A 26,690-nucleotide genomic window follows, 5' to 3' on the forward strand; every position below is an offset into this window, starting at 1 on the left:
TTTATGCTTACCTGATAAATTTATTTCTCTTGTGGTGTATCCAGTCCACGGCCCGCCCTGTCATTTTAAGGCAGGTAATTTTTAAATTTAAACTACAGTAACCACTGCACCCTATGGTTCCTCCTTTCTCGGCTTGTTTTCGGTCGAATGACTGGTTATGACAGTTAGGGGAGGAGCTATATTACAGCTCTGCTGTGGGTGTCCTCTTGCAACTTCCTGTTGGGAATGAGAATATCCCACAAGTAATGGATGATCCGTGGACTGGATACACCACAAGAGAAATACATTTATCAGGTAAGCATAAATTGTGTTTTTTATTCACTGCTATTTATCATGTTCCCTATTCTCTGTTCTGGGTGCCATTCATTTTTCTCTAACTAGATTTTTTTTTTTTAATTCTTAGCAGTATAGCAGCACACTCTTATAAATACTTTGCACGCACTAGTTTGTCTACTGTAGTTTTTTTTTCCCCCTGTGCTATTTCTCTGCATCCCCATTTTGGGTTAGTGTGCTCCAGTTTTGCTTATTCTCCACAGCGCAGTGGTTGCTACTGTTTGGCTGCACAAGGGTTAGCAACTTTTCCTGCCACACTAACGTCCTTTACTGCTTTTCATTCTGCAGTAACAGTTTTCTCGAACGTATTTGCCATGTGGAGAGGGTAAGGATATAGAAATCTCCACAGAGCTGGAACTAATTTAAATTAGTTATATTTTACTGATTACAAAAATGTTCTGTCTATTTACAGAGTTTATTCTATTCTATTCTGGTCACTTAGTTTCTTGGTCTTGTGCAGGACCCTGATTCTTTTTCTTCTGTCGTCTTACTTATTTTTGCATCATACATTTAAAAATAAAAAATTTCTCCCATTTAAAATTACTTGTGGAATTCCCAGAAATAATGGATCGTGGACTGATAAATGCCTTTCTTTCATGGTGGTGAGAGTCCATGAGCCCAGCCCAAACATATTACATTTATTTTTTCTGGCAGCAGTTCTAGTTTGCACCTTGTTTTCTCTGCTTTCTCCTTTCTTACCTTTCTACTTTTCATTGCTTATCTATATGTTAGACAGGCTTACGAGAGGGGTGGGTGGGATTAAGTGCTCTTGGAGTTTTGTGAGTCTTTGCTTCCTCCTATTGGCTAGGAGTTGAATCCCAGGAGTAATGGATCACCACCATTTTGTTTTTCAGAGCAAAATTACATGAAATGGGGTCAAAATAATGACAATATATTGTAAAGTTGTTTCTTTATGCATAACATTTTATATATAAAATGTCTTCTTAAATGGAAAGAGTCCACAGCTGCATTCATTACTTTTAGAAAATAAGAAACATTTTATATATAAATATCAAGGTGTTTACTGTCCCCTTAATGAAGGTAGCAAGTTTCTGGTGGTGCCAAAAAACACAAGATTATTATTTTAGTTGTGTTGAGTAACACAATTTCTTTAGTTGTTCTTACTTAAATCTTTATATAAATTAATGAATTATGGAGCAAGGTTGATGTATATACCACTGGAAGCTTTCACTGAATTAAGTTTGTAACAAATTGCTTTCTACTCAATGCCTTTGCAAAGTGTGTAGTAGGTGGGCTATGGTTGGACATAGTGCTTGTGGGTATGGGTAAGGGAATGGAATACCTTTTAGGTAATATGTAAGGTAAAATCTTTCAAACTAATCACCATTGTTGCTGTTTAAACAAAACAATAAAAGCTACTTTGCCAAGCCAATGCATACTCCGCTTTTTCACAAATTTCAGGTTAGCTTTAGCAAAATGCCGATGGTAATGCGTCAACCTGTGAAATGTTGTATCCGGAGAAATTTTCTGCCTGGTATTCAAATAGAGTTCAAGCAGTCACCTCACCAAAGAAGCTTGCGGGCCCAGTTGTTTTGGCTGCAGGTATGTTATCAAGACCCCACTTACATGTCACCCTAAATATTAATTATGCCTATTGTGTCACCTTTTTCAGTGCTTTAGGAACATTTAGGAGAATTAATGTATTAGAGTATTTTGTTTTAAGGAAAATATTGAAAATCACCAATGTTTCAGCTACAAAGTAAACTCTTGAGACATGTCATCTGGAGCTAAAGCATTGGATCAGCTATGTGTCCAGGTATTAATGGGCCACAAAAGTAAAAAATTACATGCTGTCATTCGTTTCCAGAGTGGCACTTCTCTTGTGTGTTTAACTTTTTTGCGGGGCTTATATATACAGTAGTGTTAAAATCAAGTTTTAAAATGACACGCTCTATCAAATTAGAGCATGTGATTTTTCAACACATTAAAATCTAGATTTGCTCTGAAAACAGCTGAATTCCTCTGGCGGACGCCATCTTCGTCATTTTCTTTCTACTGAAACAGCGGAATGCACATACCAAAGCATTAAACCACACTAACGTTTTATTTACTTTATTATTATTATTAGCCGTTATTTGTAGAGCACCAACAGATTCCTCAGCGCTATCCAAATTTCGCTTTACTTATACAAATACTTCTCTCTTTCTAGGTAGACAACCAGCTACCTGGTTCAATGTTTCCTGCTGTGTTCCATCCTGTAGCACCTCCAAAATCCATTGCTTTGGATTCTGGTAAAGAAACAAAACTATTATGTTTTGCAGTTTCTGTTTTACGTTCTAATTCTGTCTGCTCTTATATAGACTTATATTGCTGACAAGGGATGTGTGTGTGTGTTTAACTGATATATGTAAGTGTTCTTGGAGCAAAATGACAAAGAAGGCATTTCATATGCATTGTTTTGCTGCACATTTCACTTTACCTTAAAGGGCCATAATACCCAAATGTTTAAACACTTGAAAGTGATGCAGCATAGCTGTAAAAAGCTGACTAGAAAATATCTCCTGAACATCTCTATGTAAGAAAGAAAGATATTTTACCTCAAAAGTTTCTCAGTAGCCACCTCCCATTGTAAAGGACTTCTAAGCAGCATATTAGTATGTCTGTCCTGGGACAGCTGAAAGGATGAGCCTTGTGCACTCTCATATTATTTCCCTATTCAGGTTAAAGGAAGCTTACTATGAAATCTCATGAGAGTTAAGTCAAATCTCATGAGATCACAGTAAAAGAGTTCATGACCTCAGCACTGCTGATGCTGATTGGCTGCTGTTCATTTCTTCATTTTTTTTAATTTATTTTTTTACCTGCAGCTGGGAGCAGCTGATTATAACTTTTTACACAGAACTCACTCTGCTGAGCTGAGGAGATTGTGAGGTAAAATATCTTCATTTTTTTACATAGAGATGCTCAGGTGATATTTTCCTGTCAGCTTTTTACAGTTATACTGCATCAGTTTCAAGTGATTTAGCATATGAGTATTATGTATGAGTATTATGTCCCTTTAATAAAGAAGCCTCAACAGTGCGTATAAATTATATTATTTCAAATTTGTAAAAATGTGTTTGAGTGTGAATTAGATTTTGTTATATAATGTTAGAATTCGGTTTACAAAGCTAACAGTAAAAAAGTTTTTTAGAAGTTTACTACATTTGTTGTTTTGTGTTTTTTCTCTTAGAGCCCAAACCTTTTATTGATATCAGCATTATTACAAGATTTAACGAATTCAGCAAAATCATGCAATTTAAGTAAGTACATTTGCACACAAATCGTATTAACATTGTAGAAGGATTTAGCATTGTGGTGTAAATATATTTGTCCTGAGGTTATTATAATGAATTATACTTTTCCTTGTGTATTGTTTGTTCACAGTTATTTGTCATTTATTGTAGATGCATTGAATTATTTTTTATGTTTACCTTTTACTTATTTTGTTTCTACAAGGTATTTTATGGTTCTGATCCAGTGTATGGCTTTGAAGATTGATCAGGGCTTCCTAGCTGCCGTCATAGGATTGTTTACACCATCAACAGATCCAGAAACTGAGAGACAGCGTGTAAGTAAAATACATTTTGGTCTCCTTGAGCTTACTTCCCTGCTTTTTCACTAAGGACACCAAGAGAAGGAAGAAAATGTAATAGAAGTAAATAAGAAAGTTGTTCAAAATGATATGTTCTATCTGAAACATGAAAACAAGATGTGGGTTTCATATATAGATTATTATTTTGAAACTGGATTTAAATTAATTACAAAATAATTCCTACTATCCATGATAATGCCTCCAAACCTGTTGCCCTCATCTAAGCGATCAGACTTACAAACTAGTTTACAAAAAAACATGTGTGTGACAGAAGTAATTATAAGGTCTGTGAGTTTTTTAAAAGCTGATGTGAGATGGTCATCTTTAAAAAATGTTTAACAAAAGGTAACTGTATTGAAGAGAGCATTGGATGCTGTGAAAATGTTTGAATGTTCTTATTGGTTTTATATGTAATCTAATTTGTAGCTTAAAAAGGCAATAAATGCAAAGTGTAATTCCATAAAATGTGTAATTATGTGTAGTGAAAACATTTGAAATGCACATTCTTTATTTATTTTGCCTGCTTTTCCTATATCTTCAATTTGAAAATTGTAGTCTTCACAACTATCCCAAAGAGAATGGTTGCATTCCATGGAATCCAGAACTATTCATCCTCATTTGGCCACAGCAGAGAAAATAAGATAAACAAGGTTCAAGTGGCTTTTCCAGGGGTGTGTCACTAGAATGCGAAACTTTGCAAATTTTGTTAACAAAATAAAGTTTAAAATTCTGTATTTGCAATGCAATGATCAATTTCAAGTGCTTATATAACAACATATTGTAAACATCATTATTTTTATTTTTTTAAATGTTGGTATTGAGGTTAAAGTCAAGGCATACAAAAAGCACATATCAAAGAAATATACACATCCAAATTTGTTACATAGAATACATCCATTATATATCAGATGGACTATACATCACATGTTCACAATACATGTTTCGATATTAAAATGCATATCATTTACCAAAGAGATTATACACCCTCTAGATGGTATCATGTCACTATTGTACCTCCTAGTAATATGAAGTGTGCAGAGTAACAGAGAGTAATCATGTGCGGGAAGAGACCACTTTTGGATCTCAAATGGGTAACCTCATTTTTGCTTTTCTTATATATATAACAGTATCCACTCATTATATAGAGATAACTATCTAAGGGTCTGAACTCAAATCAGAAGAAAACTTCAACAGGGTGGTTCATAAACTCTATGCTATCACTGAAACATAGTTTGATATCATAAGTCAATAGGCAATCCTATATGGTATCACCTCTGTAGGTAGTTTGAATGCTGCCACTAATAGAACCGGATATCTTTATTTGACTAGTATAGAATTAGCAACATATCTCTATGGGTATATTAGTGACCAATGCAGTTGGAGAATGCAACTTAAAATTAAAAAACATTTACTCTTGGAGCTAATGTCTATAAGGTATGATAGCTAAAAAAATAAAAAAAAACTGATGTGGCCAGATTTATGATTTTCAAATATTTCTCCTAATATGTTAGGATATAATAAATGCTGGTCAACAAAATAGCTCTAGGTTCTCCATATAACATTATCCTAGTAAAAGAAAAAAAGGTTGTCACTACCTGCTATAGCTTATAATATAAATACAGGGTTAGTGAAGGACTTGAAGTAGAAATGTTATAGAAGAGCAACAAAACTTTCTTGGACTCTTGAAAATATATGAGTTGAATATATTGAAATTAAGGAATAAATAGTTACTATAACCTGGTATTTGATCTTAAATATAATCCTAGAAGCTGGTGTATACCCCATTGCATATTGTAGTAGTATCATAGAGCATTTAAATAATATAAACTATCACGAGAGAAGGGTTCTGTCTATAAAGCCTAAAACCTATCTTCGTCTTATGAAAATATTAAGTGACACAGAATGTTCCTCTGATGTCTGAAAGCATGTTACACCTACGTATAATATAATCAAAAACATTGGCAAAATATAAACCGAAAACTATACATAACTGAAAAACTGTACTTTAAAGGGCCATGATACCCAAATGTTGAAAAACTTGAAAGTGATGCAGCATAGCTGTAAAAAGCTGACTAGAAAATATCACCTGAACATCTCAATGTAAAAAAGAAAGATATTTTACCTCAAAAATTCCTCAGTAGCCACATCCCATTGTAAAGGATTTCTAAGCAGCAAATCAGTATGTCTGTCCCGGGAGCTTACATGCACACTCATCTTATTTCCCTATTCAGTTTAAGGATGTTTACTATGAAATCTCATGAGAGTTAAGTGAAATCCTATGAGATCACAGTAAAAGAGTTCATGACCTCAGCACTGCTGATGCTGATTGGCTGCTGTTCATTTCATCATTTTTTTTACCTGCAGCTGGACAGCAGCTGAGTATAACTTTTTACACAGAACTTACTCTGCTGAGTTGAGGAAATTGTGAGGTAAAATATCTTCCTTTTTTACATAGAGATGCTCAGGGGATATTTTCCTGCCAGCTTTTTACAGTTATACTGTATCCGTTTCAAGTGATTTAGCATATGAGTAATATGTCCCTTTAAGAGAAAATATAGCCCCTGAAAAGTTACCATCTGCCATGTATAGATCACAAACTTAAGATCTTAAAATCTTCATAGATAAATTTGTAGCTTGTCATTTGCAAAAGAGGAAATATAAAGTTAACCCTTCTCAGCATATATACAATAATAATGATGCAACGTATTACTGCAGAACTCTTCTACCAAGTAAAGAATATTCTCTATCCCTCTAACGGATAATTGTAAACACCATTTAATGGTACTTTGTGAACTGAAATATGGATCTTCTCATCCACTCATACTAATAGTTATCTTTTTTAAATGCAAGTTTGCTTTGGAGAGCACGTCAATATGCTTTTTATGTTTAAATTATATTTTTACATTCCATTAAGTAGTTTTGTCATTTGTAGATGATGTTTTAGCTTATCTTTTAGTGGCTACTTTTTTATTTAACTTGAGATCTTCTACAGCCCTTTATTCCCTTTTTGCATTTGCAATGGTCACAAGCAATGTTGATTACAACAAAGCTGAAATGCATTTTTAGTAGCTATGGAGTAAATATGTAAACAAATCACATTTCATATGGCACTTCATCAATCTATCAATGTATCTGTATAGAGCATAAACAGGGCAAAGTTTGCAACCGCCTATTGTACATATTAACAAGAAATATCTTTTTGTTAATGTGCAGACATGTCTCATCCAAAAAGATCTGGATGCATTGAGTACAGAGCTAATGGAATCCTCACTGACAGATATATCCACTCAGAGCTTCTTTGAACACTTCCACATCTCTCCACTGAAGGTACTGTCATGCAATTGTACATCATTTATGACTAAATTAAAGTGTTTTCAATTAAGAGAAATAAAACTACAGTGCAAGTAAATACCATGTAAATAGCTAAGCTACTTTGCTTCTGGAGGGATGCATCTATAAATAACATACCTCACAAAATGTGTGGCTTGGAATTAGGGACCTCTTCATTTTGTGGGTTGGGCTGTATCAGAAGGGGCGTGTCACAAGTGAATAGTGGGTGGGATTATGGGTGTTTCTGCAGTTTTTGGGTGTGTCTCTGCAATTTGGGTGTGCTGGGGCAGTTTGTGGGCAGGTCTAAGGGAAATTCTGCAAATAGGGACATATGACTGTCTCAGAGGGACAGTTGGGACACAGCTCAGAATCAGGGACTGTACCCCTCAAATAGGGACAGTTGGGAGGTCTGCATGATAAAGCAAGGTCATGTAAACTGTTGGCATAACTGCCAGTGCTTCATCATAAACAGTTTAGGATTTGTTGGTTTGTTTAGCAGGTTTCATTTGTCACATTTAGAAGGGCAAAAATAAGCATTTGTATTACTACATTAATTTGGAAGAATAAGCTAAACTGCTTTAGTGCTGAAGACTGGTAAACATGTTCATAAATAACCTTGTTTTAAAAAAATTATATAAAAGATATATATTTTTCAGTATGAAAAACCTGCAGAAATTATGCTGTGTGATTGTTTTGTTTTTTTCTTTTTACACAGGAAAACAATTGCTTGCCAGTGTTGAACATAGCTAATCTAGCATTACTGTGCATATGCCATTCAAAGTTTTTTTGTTTTTGGTTTTTCTCTCTCTCTCAATAGTTACACCTCAGTCTCTCCCTTGGAGCAGGAGGGGAAGAGTCTGGCAAAGAAGAACATGAAATTGTTGCTATTGGCTCTGTCAACCTCTTGCTGAAGAGCATCGGAGCCACACTAACAGATGTAGACGATCTCATTTTTAAGTAAGTCACAAGCCTTTTTAGGTTACATTATTTTATCATATTAAGAAATGAAGGTCGCCAATAATGTACTTTACAATGCATAAGCAATTTACAAACTTTCTCTTGACCCTTCTTAATGAAATTATTTATTGTTTGTAAATTCCATTCTATTGATTAGTAGTCTCAAAAATGTGTCTTTTTAATATGAGTTATTCCATAAAAAGGGTATTGCTATTTACTGCGGCCCCTATTATTTTACAATTGCACAACAACATTGCTCTGTTTATGCAGATTGGCCTGTTTTGAGGTGAAATATCAGTTCTATAAGCGAGAACAGTTGATGAAATTGGTTGTCAGGCATTACAGTGAACAGGTAAGAATATGTTTCTATTCATGAAATGTTTTTATTTTCTAACATACCAAAATGCAGTACTTAAATAACAGGCTGTATGCAATACAATGAATTTCCCTTGGTAGGTTTGTGGGTTCCCATACTAAATGCAAAGAGGGATATCTTACAATGAAACTCTAGATTGTTAAGGGAATTCTGTAACACAGCAATGTAAAGCTATTATCAATCCAAAAGTGGACCCTGGGTCTTAGGATGTTATCTATTTGTGCTTTGCAGTGGGTCATCATATTTATACTGTAAGTTAATCAACATTTTTTGTAGTTCCTGAAGCAGATGTACGTCCTTCTCTTGGGCCTGGATGTCCTGGGAAACCCCTTTGGCCTTATCAGAGGTCTATCTGAAGGGGTGGAAGCTTTCTTCTATGAACCCTTCCAGGTAATCTACAACTTTATAAATTAAAGTAACGGTGGGATCTATTACACTGTCCCTAGTAAAGTATGATACTAAATGCTGCAATTTACTCTAGATGTAATCTGGTGTTATTCATGGCTCTTAAAGGTCATATATAAATATATATAATTTACATTCCATGTTTTTCTACAATGCATTTAACAGCGTGACTGATCACATTATTGCCTTATTTTTTAAAAATAATAGTTATTTTGAAGTGTTGAATACATGGATGGCTTTCTGGTAACATATCCAAGCCTTTTCTTTTTAAAGACACAATGAGTCCACGGATTTCATCCTTACTTGTGGGATTTCACCACCTGGTCAGCAGGAGGAGGCAAAGAGCACCACAGAAGAGCTGCTATATATAGCTCCTCCCTTCCCTCCCGCTCCAGTCATTCTCTTTGCCTACGTTAGTGATAGGAAGAGGTAAAGTGAGGTGTTAGTATAGATTCTTCAATCAAGAGTTTATTATTTTTAAAGTAGTGCCAGAGTGTGCTGCTTTGTCCTAGGGTGTAACCGTAGTCCATATCAGTCTCTTCAGTAGAGCTCTTGGTGGCTTTAGAGCAATAACTTGTGGGATATAATTCTCACTGATCCAGATAGCCTAAGCAACTTTTAACTCAGGCTTATCTTATTCCACAGTGCTATGGGAGGGATAGGACCTCTTAAACCTGCTGGACTGTCCTGCTGTTGGGCAGCATTTAAGGTAAGTGCTAACTTTATTCACTCTGGGGATTACTCTCAGTAGAAAGTGGGTACTTAAATTTATTTTCAGAAGCATAAGACTTAGTAAAAGGTCACTAGACTTCTTATGTTGGGACATTAATCCCTCTTGTATGGAGGGTGTTTGTTTGTGGACAGCCATGAGTACAGACACTGGGCTAAGGGAGAAGGCTTAGAGTCTCTTGCCAGTTTTTTAATCTTTGTAAGCCTATAAAGTAAGAGCAGACTGAAAAGAGGGTTCTGGCTATTTTATATTGGGAATGGTGGCTGCGGTTACTAGTTTTAGTTTGTTCTGATGTCGGGTACTGGGTTACGCCCACAATGGGCGGGGCTATAGTTCACACACTGTTTTAATCTCATTGCGCAGTCTTCATCCGACAGCGGTGGACGTCTATACACGTGGCTCTACTACCACATGTCTTGCTGAACTAACAGACAAGCGGTTGTAGAGGTTTTTTGTGCCCTTGAATTTCTGGATCGTCATCTGCATAAAGAGGCTACAAGTGTTCCGGTCTGGGGAAGGTTTCTTGCTCCATGTGTTTGGATGCTAATGTGGAACCACCAATCCCTTTCTGCCCGTCATCTATTGAAAGGGCCTTGATTTATAAAGAAAAGATTTTATTACCTTAAAAGACATAGCTACAGTTATGTCTTCCACAATTTCTGATGCGTTGTCTGCTTTTCCTGTGCTTCAAGGCAAGCGTAAGAGGAAGGACAACCACGTAGTAAATTAGGTTTCTGATACTATGGTGGCAATCTCGGAGGTGCCCTCCCAGGGAGCCGAGTTGGAGGGTATGTAGGTTCTATCAGAAGACGAAGTTTCAGACTCAGAAGGTTCAATACCTTTGACTGATTCAGAGGTTGTTTCTTTCAGGTTCAAACTAGAACACCTCCATCTGTTGCTCAGGGAGGTTTTAGTTACATTAGATGACTGTGATTCTACAGTAGTGGTCGCTCCTGCGAAGTCGAGCAAGTTGGATAGATATTTTGAAGTTCCCTCTTACTCAGATGTTTTTCCAGTACCGAAGCGGACTTCAGAGATTATTTCCAAGGAATGGGAGAGACCAGGTATTCCCTTTTCTCCCTCTCCTATTTTCAAGAAAATTTTTCCTATAGCAGACGCTGTCAGGGAAACTTGGCAAATGGTGCCTAAGGTGGAAGGAGTTATTTCCACTCTAGCCAAGCGAACTACTATTCCCATTGAGGATAGTTGTGCTTTTAAAGATCCCATGGACAAGAAATTAGAGGGACTACTTAAAAAGATTTATGTTCACCAGGGTCTGCTATTGCAGCCGGCTGCGTGCATTGCTACAGTCACTAGTGCAGCAGCTTATTGGTTTGATGCTTTGTCTGAGTCTCTCAGAAATGAGACCACTTTAGAGGAGATCCAAGATAGGATTAAAGCTTTGAAGTTGGCAAATGCCTTTATTACAGATGCTTCTCTGCAAATTACTAAATTAGCAGCTAAAAGTTCAGGGTTTTCTATTCTTGCCCGCAGAGCTTTATGGTTAAAACCTTGGTCTGCGGACGTGTCATCCAAGTCTAAGCTTCTGGCTATTCCTTACAAAGGAAAGACCTTGTTTGAACCTGGCCTGAAGGAAATCATTTCTGACATCACGGGAGGTAAGGGTCATCTCCTTCCTCAGGATAAGAGAAATAAACAAAACAGACGACAAAGTAATTTTCATTCCTTTCGTAATTTCAAGGGAAATTCTTTCTCTTCCTCCTCTAAAAAAGAAAGCTATTCGCAATCTAAGCCTACTTGGAGACCCAACCAGCCTTGGAACAAGGGTAAACAGTCCAAGAAGCCTGCTGCTGACTCCAAAACAGCATGAAGGGCATGCCTCCGATCCGGGACCGGATCTGGTGGGGGGCAGACTTTCTTTCTTTGTTCAGGCTTGGGTGCGAGACGTTCAGGATCCCTGGGCTATAGAGATAGTGTCCCAGGGATACAAACCGGAGTTCAAGAATTTTCCTCCCAGAGGAAGATTTCTTCTTTCAAGATTATCTGCAAACCAGATAAAAAAGAGGCATTCTTACATTGTGTAAGAGACCTCTCCTCCCTGGGAGGTTTTTTTCCCCGTTACAGCACAGGAACAGGGGCAGGGGTTTTATTCAAATCTGTTTGTAGTTCCCAAAAAAGAGGGAACCTTCAGACCTATATTAGATCTCAAGAGTTTAAACAAGTTTCTCAGAGTTCCATCATTCAAGATGGAAACTATTCGGACCATTCTTCTATTGATCCAGGAGGGTCAATTTATGACAACAGTGGATTTGAAGGATGCATACCTTCATGTTCCTATCCACAGAGATCATCACAAGTTCCTAAGGTTTGCTTTTCTTGACCAGCACTTTCAGTTTGTGGCTCTTCCTTTCGGGCTGGCCACGTATCCAGAATTTTGACAAAGGTTCTGGAGTCTTTGCTGGCGGTTCTAAGACCAAGGGGCATTGCGGTGGCGCCTTATCTGGACGATATTCTAATTCAAGCGCCATCTTATTAACAAACAGGGTCCCATACCGACATTGTTCTGTCCTTCCTGAGGACTCACGGGTGGAAAGTAATTCTGCAAAAGAGTTTTTTAATCCAGAAAGCAAGGGTGACTTTCCTGGGAACTGTAATCGATTCTATATCCATGAAGATTTTTCTGACAGAGGTCAGGAAATCAAAGATTCTAAATACCTGTTAAATCCTTCAGTCCAATCCTCGGCCGTCAGTGGCCCAGTGCATGGAGTTAATCGGACTGATGGTGGCAGCAATGGACATCATCTCAGACCTCTGCAGTTAAACATGCTCAGGCTGTGGAATGGAGATTATGCAGACTTGTCTCCTCGAATAACCCTGGAGTAGGAGACAAGGGATTCACTTAAATGGTGGTTGTCTCTGGATCATCTATCCCAGGGAACATGCTTTCGCAGACCATCCTGGGTGATTGTGACAACAGATGCCAGCCTTCTAGGGTGGGGGCTGTCTGGCGTCCTTTAAAAGCTCAGGGAGTGCGGAGTCTGTTCTTCCTATAAACATCCTGGAACAGAGAGCGATCTTCAGTGCTCTTCTGGCCTGGCCTCAGTTGGCTTCTGCTAAGTTCATCAGATTCCAGACGGACAACATAACGACAGTGGCCTACATCAATCATCAGGGAGGAACAAGGAGTTCCTTAGCGATGACCGAGGTAGCCAAGATAATCCGATGGGCAGAAGCCCATTCTTGTCATCTGTCAGCAATCCATATCCCAGGGGTGGACAACTGGGAGGCGGACTTTCTGAGCAGGCAGACTTTTCATCCGGGAGAGTGGGAACTCCATCCGGAGTTGGATCTTATGGCATCTCGTCAGAATGCCAAGCTTCCGAGATACGGGTTGAGGTCCAGGGATCCTCAGGCAGAACTGATAGATTCCTTGGTCCTTCAATCTTGCATACCTATTTCCTCAGTTTGCGCTTCTTCCTCAAGTCATTGCTCAAATCAAACAGGAGAGGTCATCAGTGATCCTCATTGCTCCTGCGTGGCCTCGCAGGATTTGGTATGCAGATCTGGTGGACATGTCATCCCTGCCACCTTGGAGACTTCCGTTGAGGAAGGACCTTCTTGTTCAGGGGCCCCTTTCTTCACCCAAATGTAGTTTCCCTGAAGCTGACTGCTTGGAGATTGAATGCTTAATTCTATCCAAGCGAGGGTTTTCCGATTCGGTCAGGATTCAGGCTTGTAAGCCTGTGACTAGAAAGATTTACCATAAGATATGGTGTAAATATCTTTATTGGTGTGAATCCAAGGGCTACTGATGGAGTAGAGTTAGGATTCCCAGAATTTTGTCTTTTCTCCAAGAAGGATTGGAGAAGGGTTTATCAGCAAGTTCTCTAAAGGGTCAGATCTCTGCCTTATCTATTTTGTTACACAAGCGTCTGGCGGATGTCCAAGATGTTCAATCCTTTTGTCAGGCTTTGCTTAGAATCAGGCCTGTGTTTAAACATGGAGTCTGAATTTAGTTCTTAAAGTTCTTCAAGGGGCTCCGTTTGAGCCTATGCATTCCTTAGATATTAAGTTGTTATCTTGGAAAGTTTTATTTCTTGTTGTCATTTCTTCAGCTCGAAGAGTGTCTGAGTTTTTGGCATTGCAATACAATTCGCCTTATCTTATTTTTCATTCGGATAAGGTGGTTTTACGTACTAAACTAGGGTTCCTTCCTAAGGTTGTTTCAAGCAGGAACATTAATCAATAGATTGTTGTTCCTTCCCTGTGTCCTAATCCTTCTTCTCAAAAGGAATGTCTTTTGCACAATTTGGACGTGGTCCGTGCTTTGAATTTTTTTTACAAGCGACTAAGGACTTTCGTCAGTCGTCGTCTTTGTTTGTCGTTTTCTCTGGAAAACGTAAGGGTCAGAAAGCTATGGCTACCTCTCTTTCTTTTTGGCTGAAGAGTATCATCCGTTTTGCATATGAGACTGCTGGACAGCAGCGTCCTGAAAGAGTTACGGCTCATTCCACTTGGGCTGTTGCTTCCTCATGGGCATTCAAAAATGAAGCTTCTGTAGAACAGATTTGCAAGTCTGCAACTTGGACTTTTCTTCACACTTTTTCAAAATTTTACAAATTTGATACTTTTGCCTTCGGCTGATGCTGCTTTTGGGAGAAAGGTTCTTCAAGCAGTGGTGGCTTCCGTTTAGGTTCCCTGTCTTATCCCTCCCTTATCATCCGTGTTCTCTAGCTTTGGTATTGTATCCCACAAGTAAGGATGAAATTTGTGGACTCATCGTGTCTTTAAAAAGAAAAGAAAATTTATGCTTACCTGATAATTTTGTTTCTTTTTAGACACGATGAGTCCACGGCCCGCCCTGTTCTTTGAGACAGGTTATTAATTTTTGTAAACTTCAGGCACCTCTGCACCTTGGCTTTTCCTTTCTCTTCCTAACTTCGGTCGAATGACTGGAGTGGGAGGGAAGGGAGGAGCTATATATAGCAGCTCTGCTGAGGTGCTCTTTGCCTTCTCCTGCTGACCAGGAGGGGAAATCCCACAAATAAGGATGAAATCCGTGGACTCATCATGTCTAAAAAGAAACAAATTTATCAGGTAAGCATAAATTTTCTTTTTATGCTTGAGTGCAGAAATAGATCACAATGCTTAAAGGGACATACTACTCATATGCTAAATCACTTGAAACTGATGCAGTATAATTGTAAAAAGCTGACAGGAAAATATCACCTGAGCATCTCTATGTAAAAAAGGAAAATATTTTACCTCACAATCTCCTCAGCTCAGCAGAGTAAGTTCTGTGTAAAAAGTTATAATTCAGCTGCTGCCCAGCTGCAGGTAAAAAAAAAATGAAGAAATGAACTGCAGCCAATCAGCACCAACAGTGCTGAGGGCATGAACTCTTTTACTGTGATCTCATGAGATTTGACTTAACTCTCATGAGATTTCATAGTAAACTTCCTTAAACTGAATAGGGAAATAACATGAGAGTGCACAAGGCTCAACCCCTTAGCTGTCCCGGGACAGACATACTGATTTGCTGCTTAGAAGTCCTTTACAATGGGATGTAGCTACTGAGGAACTTTTGAGGTAAAATATCTTTCTTTTTGACAGAGATGTTCAGCTGATATTTTCTAGTCAGCTTTTTACAGTTATGCTGCATCACTTTCAAGTGTTTCAACATTTGGGTATCATGGCCCTTTAATTTTTCTGCTAGTGGAGATAAACTTCTTCTAAATGTATGTATCAACTCATTTCCCAAAGTAGATTGACATAGACCCCCTCTATTAAAGATCATTGCCTATTGTGCATATACCTCATTATGACACTGTTTCTTCACAACATTTTTTTTATGATTGTGTTGTGTGTACAGAATCATCTTGATGTAAAGAAAGACACATCTATGGATAAGAAAAATTGTAGTTTTTGGTTGTACGACAATGCTTTGTTTTGCTATATATTGTGACAATTTATTTCTTACATTAGTCTTAAAGGGATAGTAAACCCCAAAAAATTTCCCCCATTGTTTGAAACATATCTAGTTGTTTAAATCAACAATTAACACCTATTAGCCATTTTTTTAAATTGACATACTAATTGCAATTGAAAATATATATGCTGCTAAACCCTTATTTTCAGTCATTATGCTGCCGAATTAACAAGTTCTACCTAGGTAGTACTAATATGGTGTCACGCATGCGCATTTACGCAAACTTGTTTCAATGCATGCGCATACCGGAAATCTCTTCTAGTGTTTCAGCCGCCATGTACTTACCATCTCGCTGGATGCCGTTGAAGAGTCGCTTGATCGGCGATTAAGAATGTATTGCGCATGCGAGTGCCCACACATTAGATTGCGCATGCCAGGATTGAGGAGAGGCATTCATTTAAATATTGTAATTAGCTGTTCAGTGCTCCAGCGCCATTGGAGGAAGGGAGGGAACGCATTATGTTTCTCCAGCCTACATCTATGGACTGTTTACAGGGAAAACTGTTGTATAATTTTCTTAAACATTTTAAGGTAAGCTTTAATAATTTTTAATCTATGAAACCTTAGCTAAGTGGTTGTGTAGTTTTTAGAATGCTGCAAAGTAAAGATTTCTAACCCTTTAAGAATACTATATCTTCTCTACAATACGACAGTGGATCTACATTGTCTCTCTTCTTTTGCAGGGAGCTGTTCAGGGACCAGAGGAGTTTGCAGAGGGATTTGTAATTGGAGTGAGGAGTCTACTTGGCCACACCGTGGGTATGTTAGAACAACAGCTTTGTGTTGTTGGAGCACGTTTAAAGGGAATACCATTATAACCATGAATAGTATATTTTAAAGCCACCTATCCAAAACTTTAGGCCAACTAAATGGAGAATGAATGTTCAATTCAAAGTGATATTGTGAACTCACTAAATAATTTGGGTGCAGTACCCTTGAGAACAAGAATGAGGAACAAAGAGGGTATATTTTTAAAACAACAAAAAATTATTGGTGCACATCCAACCACTTAAGTCCACATATTTATAGCATATTTATATATACTTCTGTCTGCTAAATATACTTACATAGTTCAAATAAGATTGGGATAAACATCTCACAATAATATTGACTTTTTTATATGCTTATTTATGCTGCAAAAAAATGCCTGTTTAAATTAAAATTAAAATAAGGATCTTAGTCACACAATATGATCAGATTCTGCTAAGCCAGTCACTACTTACAAGGTGTCCCACAATAGACTGGTCCTAACACTAATCGGTTTCCACACTGCAGCAAATCATGTCTACACAGAGTGAAACTCCCTAGCTTTATATGTATACCACAGTTATATTGTCTGGTACACACCTGGGCTGGGTGGTGTGCATTAACCAAAAAGGGGGCGGGGGATTTGGTCAACACCCTATTCAAAAGATAGAACAAGGGTTTTTTTTTGGTTAAGCACACCACAAAAGGACTATAAGGGTATATTTTTATATACTCAATTTCTCTCTAAATATATATTATGAAAAAAAACAATATCCAATTACACAACATAAGCATATTTAGAAACTATCAAATGCTTTGTGTGTATTTTCATTGAGATAAGTTTGCACAGTGTACTCACTCTGTTTCCTATTGACCTGTGTCACCATTTTAAATGAATGTGACTTTAACAAGTTTATATGTTTATGACTGGTTTGTTTTGCCAGGATGGCATTTTATTTCACAATATACCTACCCTAAATCTTCAATTATATGTAATGATATAATCAGGACAATATGCATATGATAGGGTTTACAATTTTCATCATTTTTTTATGACAAAAGTACAAGATTCTCCAGATTCTGAATCTTACTGCTTTTACTGTTTAGAATTTGTGGACAGACTGATCTGCGAGATCTTAGTAGCCATTGAATTTAAGAACATATAGAAACTTAGTAGGATAAATAAGCATATTTATATTTGCCCTATATTCTTTATTGCTCATTCTGTGGTGTAGTTGACACAATTGTGTGGCCTTGGTAAAAGAAGCTCCTTATCTAAAACATTAATACTGCAGTCAAACAGGCTTCCATCTATGGAATCCTATGTTTCTCACATACACGGATCGGAGAACCTCCAGATCATGATCTGGTCATATGGTCCGGAATAATCTCTGCTTACACACCTTACCCTCCCTCTGCCTCTGTATGAATACTCAGGTTATACCCCACATCCCCTATCTACTTCCCCTACTCCTACCCCCTTCCTTAATATGAAACCCTCTATCCCGCCCTATCCCTAGAAATTTTTTTTTTTTTTTTTTTTTTTTTCTTCTTTCTTTCTTTTCTTGCTTTCTTCCTTTTTTCTTTTTTTTTTTTTTTTTTCTTTCAAGGCTCAGCACGGTCTTGAAAAGATCAGTTCAGTATCCTACTCCTATACTCACAATGGATACATTATGGTGTTGGTAATGACAGCTCTCTCATGGTCTCACACACTATGTACCTAATGCTATCATACCCGGACTAAGGGACAGTAAATTGTCCTCTTGTATAAGATAGATTGTGATGATCCCTCTCAGATGATCCAGAGGAGACTAGATTAACCATAGATACTGGTTTATATTGTTTTGCATATCCCTCTGGAAAGAATTTATAAAGGAAAAAATGTAATACATAGAAATTGTGACATTATGCATTGATGTTATCTGTAAAATCTACCATTGTTGATGTTATTGCATTTCTTTGAATAAAAATCATTTAAAAAAAAAAAAAAAAAAAAAAAACAGGCTTCCATGAGAAAAATCGGTCTCAGTGGATGAGCTTGTCTGTCTGCTCTGAGAAAAATATGCTCAACTCCACTGGAGAAAAGGTCAAATTTCTTTCATGTAATTGGCAAGAGTCCATGAGCTAGTGACGTATGGGATATACATTCCTACTAGGAGGGGCAAAGTTTCCCAAACCTCAAAATGCCTATAAATACACTCCTCACCACACACATACTTCAGTTTTACAAACTTTGCCTCCTATGGAGGTGGTGAAGTAAGTTTGTGCTTGATTTCTATGATTTCTTCTATGATAAGCACTTCTAAGCATTTTGAAGCCCAATTCCTCTCAGAATACAGTGTTTATCAGAGGGATGTGAAGGGAGTATCGCCTATTGATTTTATGGTTTTCCTCGCAGGAAATCTTTTCAAAGGTTCTCTGTTATCGGTTGTAGGGATTCATCTCTTACCTTCCTTTTCAGATTGACGATATACTCCTTATATACCATTACCTCTGCTGATACTTTTTCAGTACTGGTTTGGCTATCTGCTATATGTGGATGGGTGTCTTTCGGTAAGTATGTATTCATTATTTAAGACACTCTCAGGTATGGTTTGAATCTTTATGTATTAATATAAAGTTTTAAATATATGTATTGTACTTATATTTGCCATGAGTCAGGTCTATGTATATTTCCATTTGCAGACTGTCAGTTTCAGTTTGGGAAGCATGTTTAGGAAGTTATTTGTCTTACCTGCGGTATAGTCCTTTTTTCAAATTGACTGTTTTTTCTTTTAATTTCACAGGCAAAATTAGGCTTGCAAGGGCTCAAAATGCTGTTATTTATTGCGTCATTTTTGGCGCAAGAATTTCCAGCGTCTTAGTTGACGCCAGGATTCCTTGCATGAGGTTGTGTCTGTTATGACGCAAGTTGTGTCATTTCTGGATGTTGTTGGCGGCAAAAAAAAATTTCAACTTCCTTTTGCGTTGTGCGTCATACTTGGTGCCAAAAAATGTTGTTTATTTTTCACCCCACTTCCTATATGCCTCTTGCCTTCTATATGCTCAGAGGGCTATGCTGTTTGCATTTTTTCCTATTCCTGAAACCGCTATATAAGGAAATTGTAAATTTTGCTTTAATGTTGTTTTTTCTTTTACATTTTGCAAGATTTCTCAATCTGATCCTGTCTCAGAAGCAGCTGTTGGAACCCTGCTGCCTGATCAAAGTTCTACCAAAGCTAAGTGTATCTGTTGTAAATTAGCTGAGATTATATCTCCAGCTGTAGTATGTAACAGTTGTCATGATAAGCTTTTGCACGCAGAAAACATTTCCATCAGTACTAGTACAGTTTCTGTTTTTCCTTCAACATCTAATGTACATGATATCCCTGTTGATATGAAAACTTAAAGCCTTCTGTATCGCATCAGCAATATGTCTGCTATTCCAACTTCTAATAAACGTAAAAGGTCTTTTAAAACTTCTCATAAAATTTATGAAATTTCTAATGACCGACAACATACTAAAATATCCTCCTCTGATGAGGATCTCTCCGATTCAGAAGATCCTACCTCAGACATTGACACTGACAAATCTACTTATCTTTTCAAGATTGAGTATATTTGTTCCTTGTTAAAAGAAGTGTTGGTTACTTTGGATATTGAGGAGTCTAGTCCTCCTGATATCAAAACTAGTAAACGTTTACATTTTGTTTATAAACCTCCTGTGGTTACTCCTGAGGTTTTTCCAGTTCCTGATGCTATTTCTGACGTGATTGCTAAGGAATGGATTAAGCCTGGTACTTCTTTCATTCCTTCTTCTAGGTTTAAAAGGTTGAACCCTTTGCCAGCGGCTAGATTAGAGTTTTGGGAAAAAGTCCCCAAAGTTGATGGGGCTATTTCTACTCTTGCCAAACGTACTACTATTCCTATGGAAGACAGTACTTCCTTTGAAGATCCTTTAGATAGGAAACTTGAATCTTATCTAAGGAAAGCGTATTTATATTCTGGCTATCTTTTCAGGCCTGCCATTGCTATGGCTGATCTTGCGGCTGCATCAACCTTTTGGTTGGATAGCTTAGCACAACAGGAAACGGATCCTAATTTGTCTAGCATTGTTCGTTTGCTTCAACATGCTAATCATTTTATCTGTGATGCTATTTTTGACATCAAAATTGATGTTAAATCTATGTCTTTAGCTATTTTATCTAGTAGAGCTTTATGGCTCAAATCTTGGAATGCTGACATGGTATCTAAGTCTAGATTGATATCTCTTTCTTTCCAAGGCAACAATTTATTTGGTTCTCAGTTGGATTCAATTATTTCAACTATCACTGGGGGAAGGGAGTTTTTTGCCTCAGGATAAAAGATCTAAGGGTAAATCTAAAGCTTCTAGTCATTTTCGTTCTTTTCGACAGAACAAGGAACAGAAAACCAATCCTTCCCCTAAAGACTCTGGTTCCAATTGGAAACCGTCTTCAAGTTGGAATAAATCCAAGCCTTTTAAGAAACCAAAGGCAGCCCCCAAGTCTCCAAGGAGCGGCCCTCGATCCAGTTAAGCTGGTGTGGGGCAGATTGAAATTATTCCAAGACATTTGGGCAGATTCTGTTCAAAATCAGTGGATTCAGAATATTGTCTCTCAAGGGTATTGAATAGGTTTCAGAGTAAGACCTCCTGTGAGAAGATTATTTCTCTCACATTCCAGCAAATCCGGCGAAGGCTTTTCTGAAGTGTGTTTCAGATCTAGAGCTTTCATAGGTAATAATAACAGTTCCGTTTCAGGAACCAGGGTCTGATGTTTTATTCAAATCTATTCATTGTCCCAAAGAAAGAAAATTAATTCAGGCCAGTTCTGGATCTGAAGTTTTTGAATCGTTTTGTAAGGGTCCCAACTTTCAAGATGGTGACTATGAGGACTATTTTGCCTTTTGTTCAGCAAGGTCATTATATGTCCACGATACACTTACAGGATGCATATCTTCACATTACAATTCATCCAGACCACTATCGGTTTCTGAGATTCTCTTTTCTAGACAAGCATTACCAATTTGTCGCTCTTCCATTTGGCCTAGCAACAGCTCCAAGGATCGTTTTGAAGGTTATCGGTGCCATTCTATCTGTAATCAGAGAACAGGGTATTGCGGTGTTTCCTTATTTGGACGATATCTTGGTACTAGCTCAGTCTTTACATTAAGCCGAATCTCAAACAAATCAACTAGTGTTATTTATTCAAAGACATGGTTGGAGGATCAATTTACCATAGAGTTTCTTGATTCCTCAGACAAGGGTCACCTTTTTAGGTTTCCAGATAGATTCAGTGTCCATGACTCGATCATTCCCTTCAGTGGCTATGTGCATGGAAGTTTTAGGTCTCATGACTGCAGCATGGGACGCAATCCCCTTTGCTCGTTTTCACATGAGACCTCTACAGCTTTGTATGCTGAATCAATGGTGCAGGGATTATACTCAGATATCACAATTGATATACTTAAATCCCAACATTCAACTCTCTCTGACTTGGTGGTTAGACCATCATCGTTTAATTCATTGGGCTTCTTTTGTTTGTCCTACCTGGACTGTGATCACAACAGAAGCAAGTCTTTCAGGTTGGGGAGCTTTCTGGGGATCTCTGACAGCACAAGGGGTTTGGAAACCTCAAGAGGCAAGGTTACCAATCAATATTTTAGAACTCCGTGCTATTTTCAGGGCTCTTCAGGTTTGGCCTCTGTGGAAGAGAGAACCATTAATTTGTTTTCAGACAGACAATATCACAACTGTGGCATATGTCAATCATCAGGGTGGGACTCACAGTCCCCTAGCTATTAAAGAAGTATCTTAGATACTTTCTTGGGCAGAATCCAGCTCTTGTCTAATTTCTGCGGTGCATATCCCAGGTGTAGACAATTGGGAAGCGGATTATCTCAGCCGTCAGACCTTACATCCGGGGGAGTGGTCTCTCCATCCAGATGTATTTTGTCAGATTGTTCAGATGTGGGGTCTTCCAAAAATAGATCTGATGGCTTCTCATCTCAACAAACAACTTCCCAGGTACCTGTCCAGGTCCAGGGATCCTCAGGCGGAGATGGTGGATGCTTTAGCAGTTCCTTGGTTTTACCAACCTGCTTATATCTTTCCACCTCTAGTTCTTCTTCCAAGAGTGATCTCCAAGATCATTATGGAACAATTGTTTGTGTTTCTAATAGCACCAGCGTGGCCTAATAGGTTTTGGTATGCAGATCTTGTTCGGATGTCCAGTTGCCAGCCTTGGCCACTTCCTCTAAGACCAGACCTTCTGTCTCAAGGGCCATTTTTTCCATCAGGAGCTCAAATCAATAAATTTGAAGGTATGGAGATTGAACGCTTAGTGCTTTGTCATAGAGGTTTCTCTGACTTAGTGATTAATACTATGCTACAGGCTCGTAAGTCTGTTTCAAGGAAGATTTATTATCGAGTTTGGAAGAAATATATTTCATGGTGTTCTTATCATAAATTCTCCTGGCATTCTTTTAGAATTCCTAGAATTTTACAGTTTCTTCTGGATGGTTTGGATAAAGGTTTGTCTGCAAGTACTTTGAAGGGACAAATCTCTCCTCTTTCTGTTTTATTTCATAGAAAGATTGCTAAGCTTCCTGATATTCACTGTTTTGTTCAGGCTTTGGTTGTATCAAGCCTGTTATTAAATCAATCTCTCCTCCGTGGAGTCTTAATTTGGTTTTGAAGTCTTTGCAGGCTCCTCCTTTTGAGCCTATGCATTCTTTGGATATTAAACTACTTTCTTGGAAAGTGTTGTTTCTTTTGACTATCTCTTCAGCTAGAAGAGTTTCTGAATTCTCTGCTCTCTCTTGTGAGTCTCCTTTTCTGATTTTCCATCAGAATAAGGCAGTTTTGCAGACTTTGTTTAAATTTCTTCCTAAGGTTGTGAATTCTAACATTAGTAGGGAAATTGTTCCTTCCTTGTGTCCTAATCCCAATAATGCTCTTGAAAGATCTTTGCATTCTTTGGATGTTGTAAGAGCTTTGAAATATTATGTTGAAGCTACTAAAGATTTCAGAAAGACTTCTAGTCTATTTGTTGTCTTCTCTGGTTCTCGGAAAGGTCAGAAAGCTTCTGCCATTTCTTTGGCATCTTGGTTAAAGCTTATGATTCATAAGCTTATTTGGAGGCGGGACAGTCACAGTCCCCACATCAGAGGATCACAGCTCATTCTACTAGATTAGTCTCCACTTCTTGGGCTTTTAAGAATGAAGCTTCAGTTGATCAGATTTGCAAAGCAACAACTTGGTCTTCTTTGCATACATTTACTAAATTTTACCATTTTTATGTATTTGCTTCTTCTGAAGCAGTCCTTGATAGAACAGTTTTTCAGGCAGCTGTTTCAGTTTGATTCTTCTGCTAATGTTTTAAGTTTTTTTCTTTCAATTTATGAGAAAAACTTATTTTTTGTGGATTTAATTTTTCCAGCGGAAAATGGATGTTTTTATTTTATTCCTCCCTTTCTAGTGACTCTTCTGTGGACTTCCACATCTTTGGTATTTCTATCCCATACGTCACTAGCTCATGGACTCTTGCCAATTACATGAAAGAAAACATAATTTATGTAAGAACTTACCTGATAAATTCATTTCTTTCATATTGGCAAGAGTCCATGAGACCCACCCTGTTTCTGGTGGTCATGATTTTGTATAAAAGCACAATTATATTTTCAGTTCCTCCTTTTTTGAATGCTTTTTTACTCCTTTTTCTATCACCCCACTAATTGGCTATTCGTTAAACTGAATTGTGGGTGTGGTAAGGGGTGTATTTATAGGCATTTTGAGGTTTGGGAAACTTTGTCCCTCCTGGTAGGATTGTATATCCCATACGTCACTAGCTCATGGACTCTTGCCAATATGAAAGAAATTAATTTATCAGGTAAGTTCTTACATAAATTATGTTTTTATTGATCATGTCTATGAAGCTGAAGGTTACTTATTGGAAATTCTTTGAATTTGCCAAAACAACTTTTCATTCAACAATTGGCTTGGCTTGCATAGCCAGATTTATTAAAGGGACATTAAACACTAAAAAAATGCTAGATAGAATGATGTATTAAAAAAAAAAGATTAGTCTGTAAATAATACGTAGATTTATTTTTTAAAGTTTCATTAGTTGTTTAAATAGGGACAAAATAAGTTTAAAGTTTTAATGTCTTAAAAACAATGGGAGCTGCCATGGTATAACTTGGGTAACTTTCTCTACTTTGGACAATTAGGGGCAGTTATATATAGGTCACTAGACTGTGCAGCTAATGGCTGTGTGGAATATAACAGTGTTCTGCACTTCCATTTCTAACAAGAACTGAAATGTTGACAATTTCAGAATGGAAATACAGGAAAAGGGGACACAATAAATAATACTGTGGACTTATATATATATATATATATATATATATATATATATTATACAATATTATACAATTTATCATTTTATATTACCATCTCAGTGTTTAATGTCCTTTTAATATCTGGTATTATCATTTTATATTACCATCTCAGTGTTTATTGTCCTTTTAATATCTGGTATTAGGATTTTAGGTGGCTTATTATTAGATTTTGCAAGCAACCAACACTATCAGCTAGCTGTTTTAAATTGCAGTTCTCTTTGTAAACACTAAGGGCCAGATTACAAGTGGTGCACAACACTGCCAGAAGTAAAATTTTAACGTTCGTAGGTTAGCATGCGTCTTACAAGTTGAAAGTAAAATGTTTGCGTCCAAGCGAAAGCTAACTTGTGCTAACTTCAGTACTTTGGACATCATAACCACGTTAACTTCTTCTCCCTAAAGACTTCGATAGAGCACACAAACTGAAAAAAACTAACACTTATCGCTCACACGCTTACCCAACACCACGTTAGACCAACTGCATTAACCGAAGGTAGTTATTCATATTTTACATTCCAATGTTCTTCACATAGGATAAAATGTTAATTTTATTTTTATTTTTAAATAGATATTTTATATATATATATATATATATATATATATAGATAGATAGATAGATATATTTATATTTATAGAAATATAATGTATTTTTTGTAATATATGTATGTGTATATATATATATATATATATATATATATATATACACATATAAACATAAATACAGATGCTTACACATATATACATATGTAGTATACATACACATATTTAGAAATTTACATATATGTATATAAACATTGTAGCCCTTTCCATTCAAACACCTTGTCATATGCCATATATCTTTTAACCATTATATCTGTTTTAATATTTATATGAATAATTAGTATTAGATAGTGTATATATGAGTGTTACACTTTCTTTAACCCCTTCCCGACGTTATGACGTTCCATGCCGTCCTAACCACGCTTGGCTTTAGCGCTGTTAGGACGGCATGGAATGTCATAGCCGTTTGGCTGTACTGAAGCCATAACTGCTTCTTAACTAGCGTCATAGGCACTCTCCTCAACCCTATCCAATCATTAAAACCATGCGATCACATGATTTTTTTACTTTTTTTGTTTACATCCAAACTTTGTTCCGATGTAACAAATAAGTACAGGCAGAAATGGGTTAATGTATTTATATTGTGTTTAGTGCAACATTTAATTTAGCCCTAACCCTTTACACGAGGTCCTCAGTCACTCGACAAGCACTCGTGCGGTTGCGTTTATTTTCACCTTTTAATATGAGTGCAAGTTAGCGCGGGCGTGATATTTCCATATCGCTCGTGCTAACATTAGCACGCCACTTGTAATCTTGCCCTAAAGGGGAAATTAAAAATTAGGGACTCGTAGAGTGAAAAATTCTAGATGTATATTGATTAAATAATTTTTTAGGAAAATAATTACATAGCATCTTTTAAATAACATAAAGGACATAAACAAACTGATGTAATATTTAAAAAAATATGGTCTTCTAAATATGTAATAGTCACTGCAGCAATCCCAGTGTAATGGGGATAAATAATATCAGATAAATGCAGTGCAGAAAGGCTACAAAGAAAATGATCTGCAAAGCACAAATTTGTCAATAGTGAAAGTCTGTATGATAGCCCTAGAACTTATCTAATAAATATAGTTTACTTCCAGTGGCACGTTTTCTGGCCGGCAGAGAGTGTATAAATATAGAAGCAAGCAGAGCTCATGTAAAGCTTTATGTATTTGGTTTGCTACGAATCAAGCTCAGCTGCTCTGGTTTGGATATGTAGTCTGCAGAAGGCGTAATGATGTTCCGTCACTGAATGCTGATGAAAAATTGATTTACATAATGA

General features: G+C 37.2%; 1 protein-coding gene across 1 annotated transcript in view; it reads left to right on the top strand.

Moving 5' to 3' along the window:
• Positions 1-26,690, top strand: part of VPS13C (vacuolar protein sorting 13 homolog C) — a 1,402,311-nt gene that overhangs the window by 1,270,857 nt on the left and 104,764 nt on the right. Inside the window, 9 exon segments of the mRNA XM_053719302.1 lie at positions 1,756-1,896; positions 2,504-2,585; positions 3,527-3,596; positions 3,793-3,904; positions 7,142-7,255; positions 8,076-8,215; positions 8,486-8,567; positions 8,868-8,981; positions 16,360-16,435. Of these exon segments, the coding sequence (XP_053575277.1) occupies positions 1,756-1,896; positions 2,504-2,585; positions 3,527-3,596; positions 3,793-3,904; positions 7,142-7,255; positions 8,076-8,215; positions 8,486-8,567; positions 8,868-8,981; positions 16,360-16,435 (931 nt within the window).

The sequence above is a fragment of the Bombina bombina genome, chromosome 6 (genome assembly GCF_027579735.1).
Source record: "Bombina bombina isolate aBomBom1 chromosome 6, aBomBom1.pri, whole genome shotgun sequence".
NCBI classification, from domain to species: domain Eukaryota; kingdom Metazoa; phylum Chordata; class Amphibia; order Anura; family Bombinatoridae; genus Bombina; species Bombina bombina.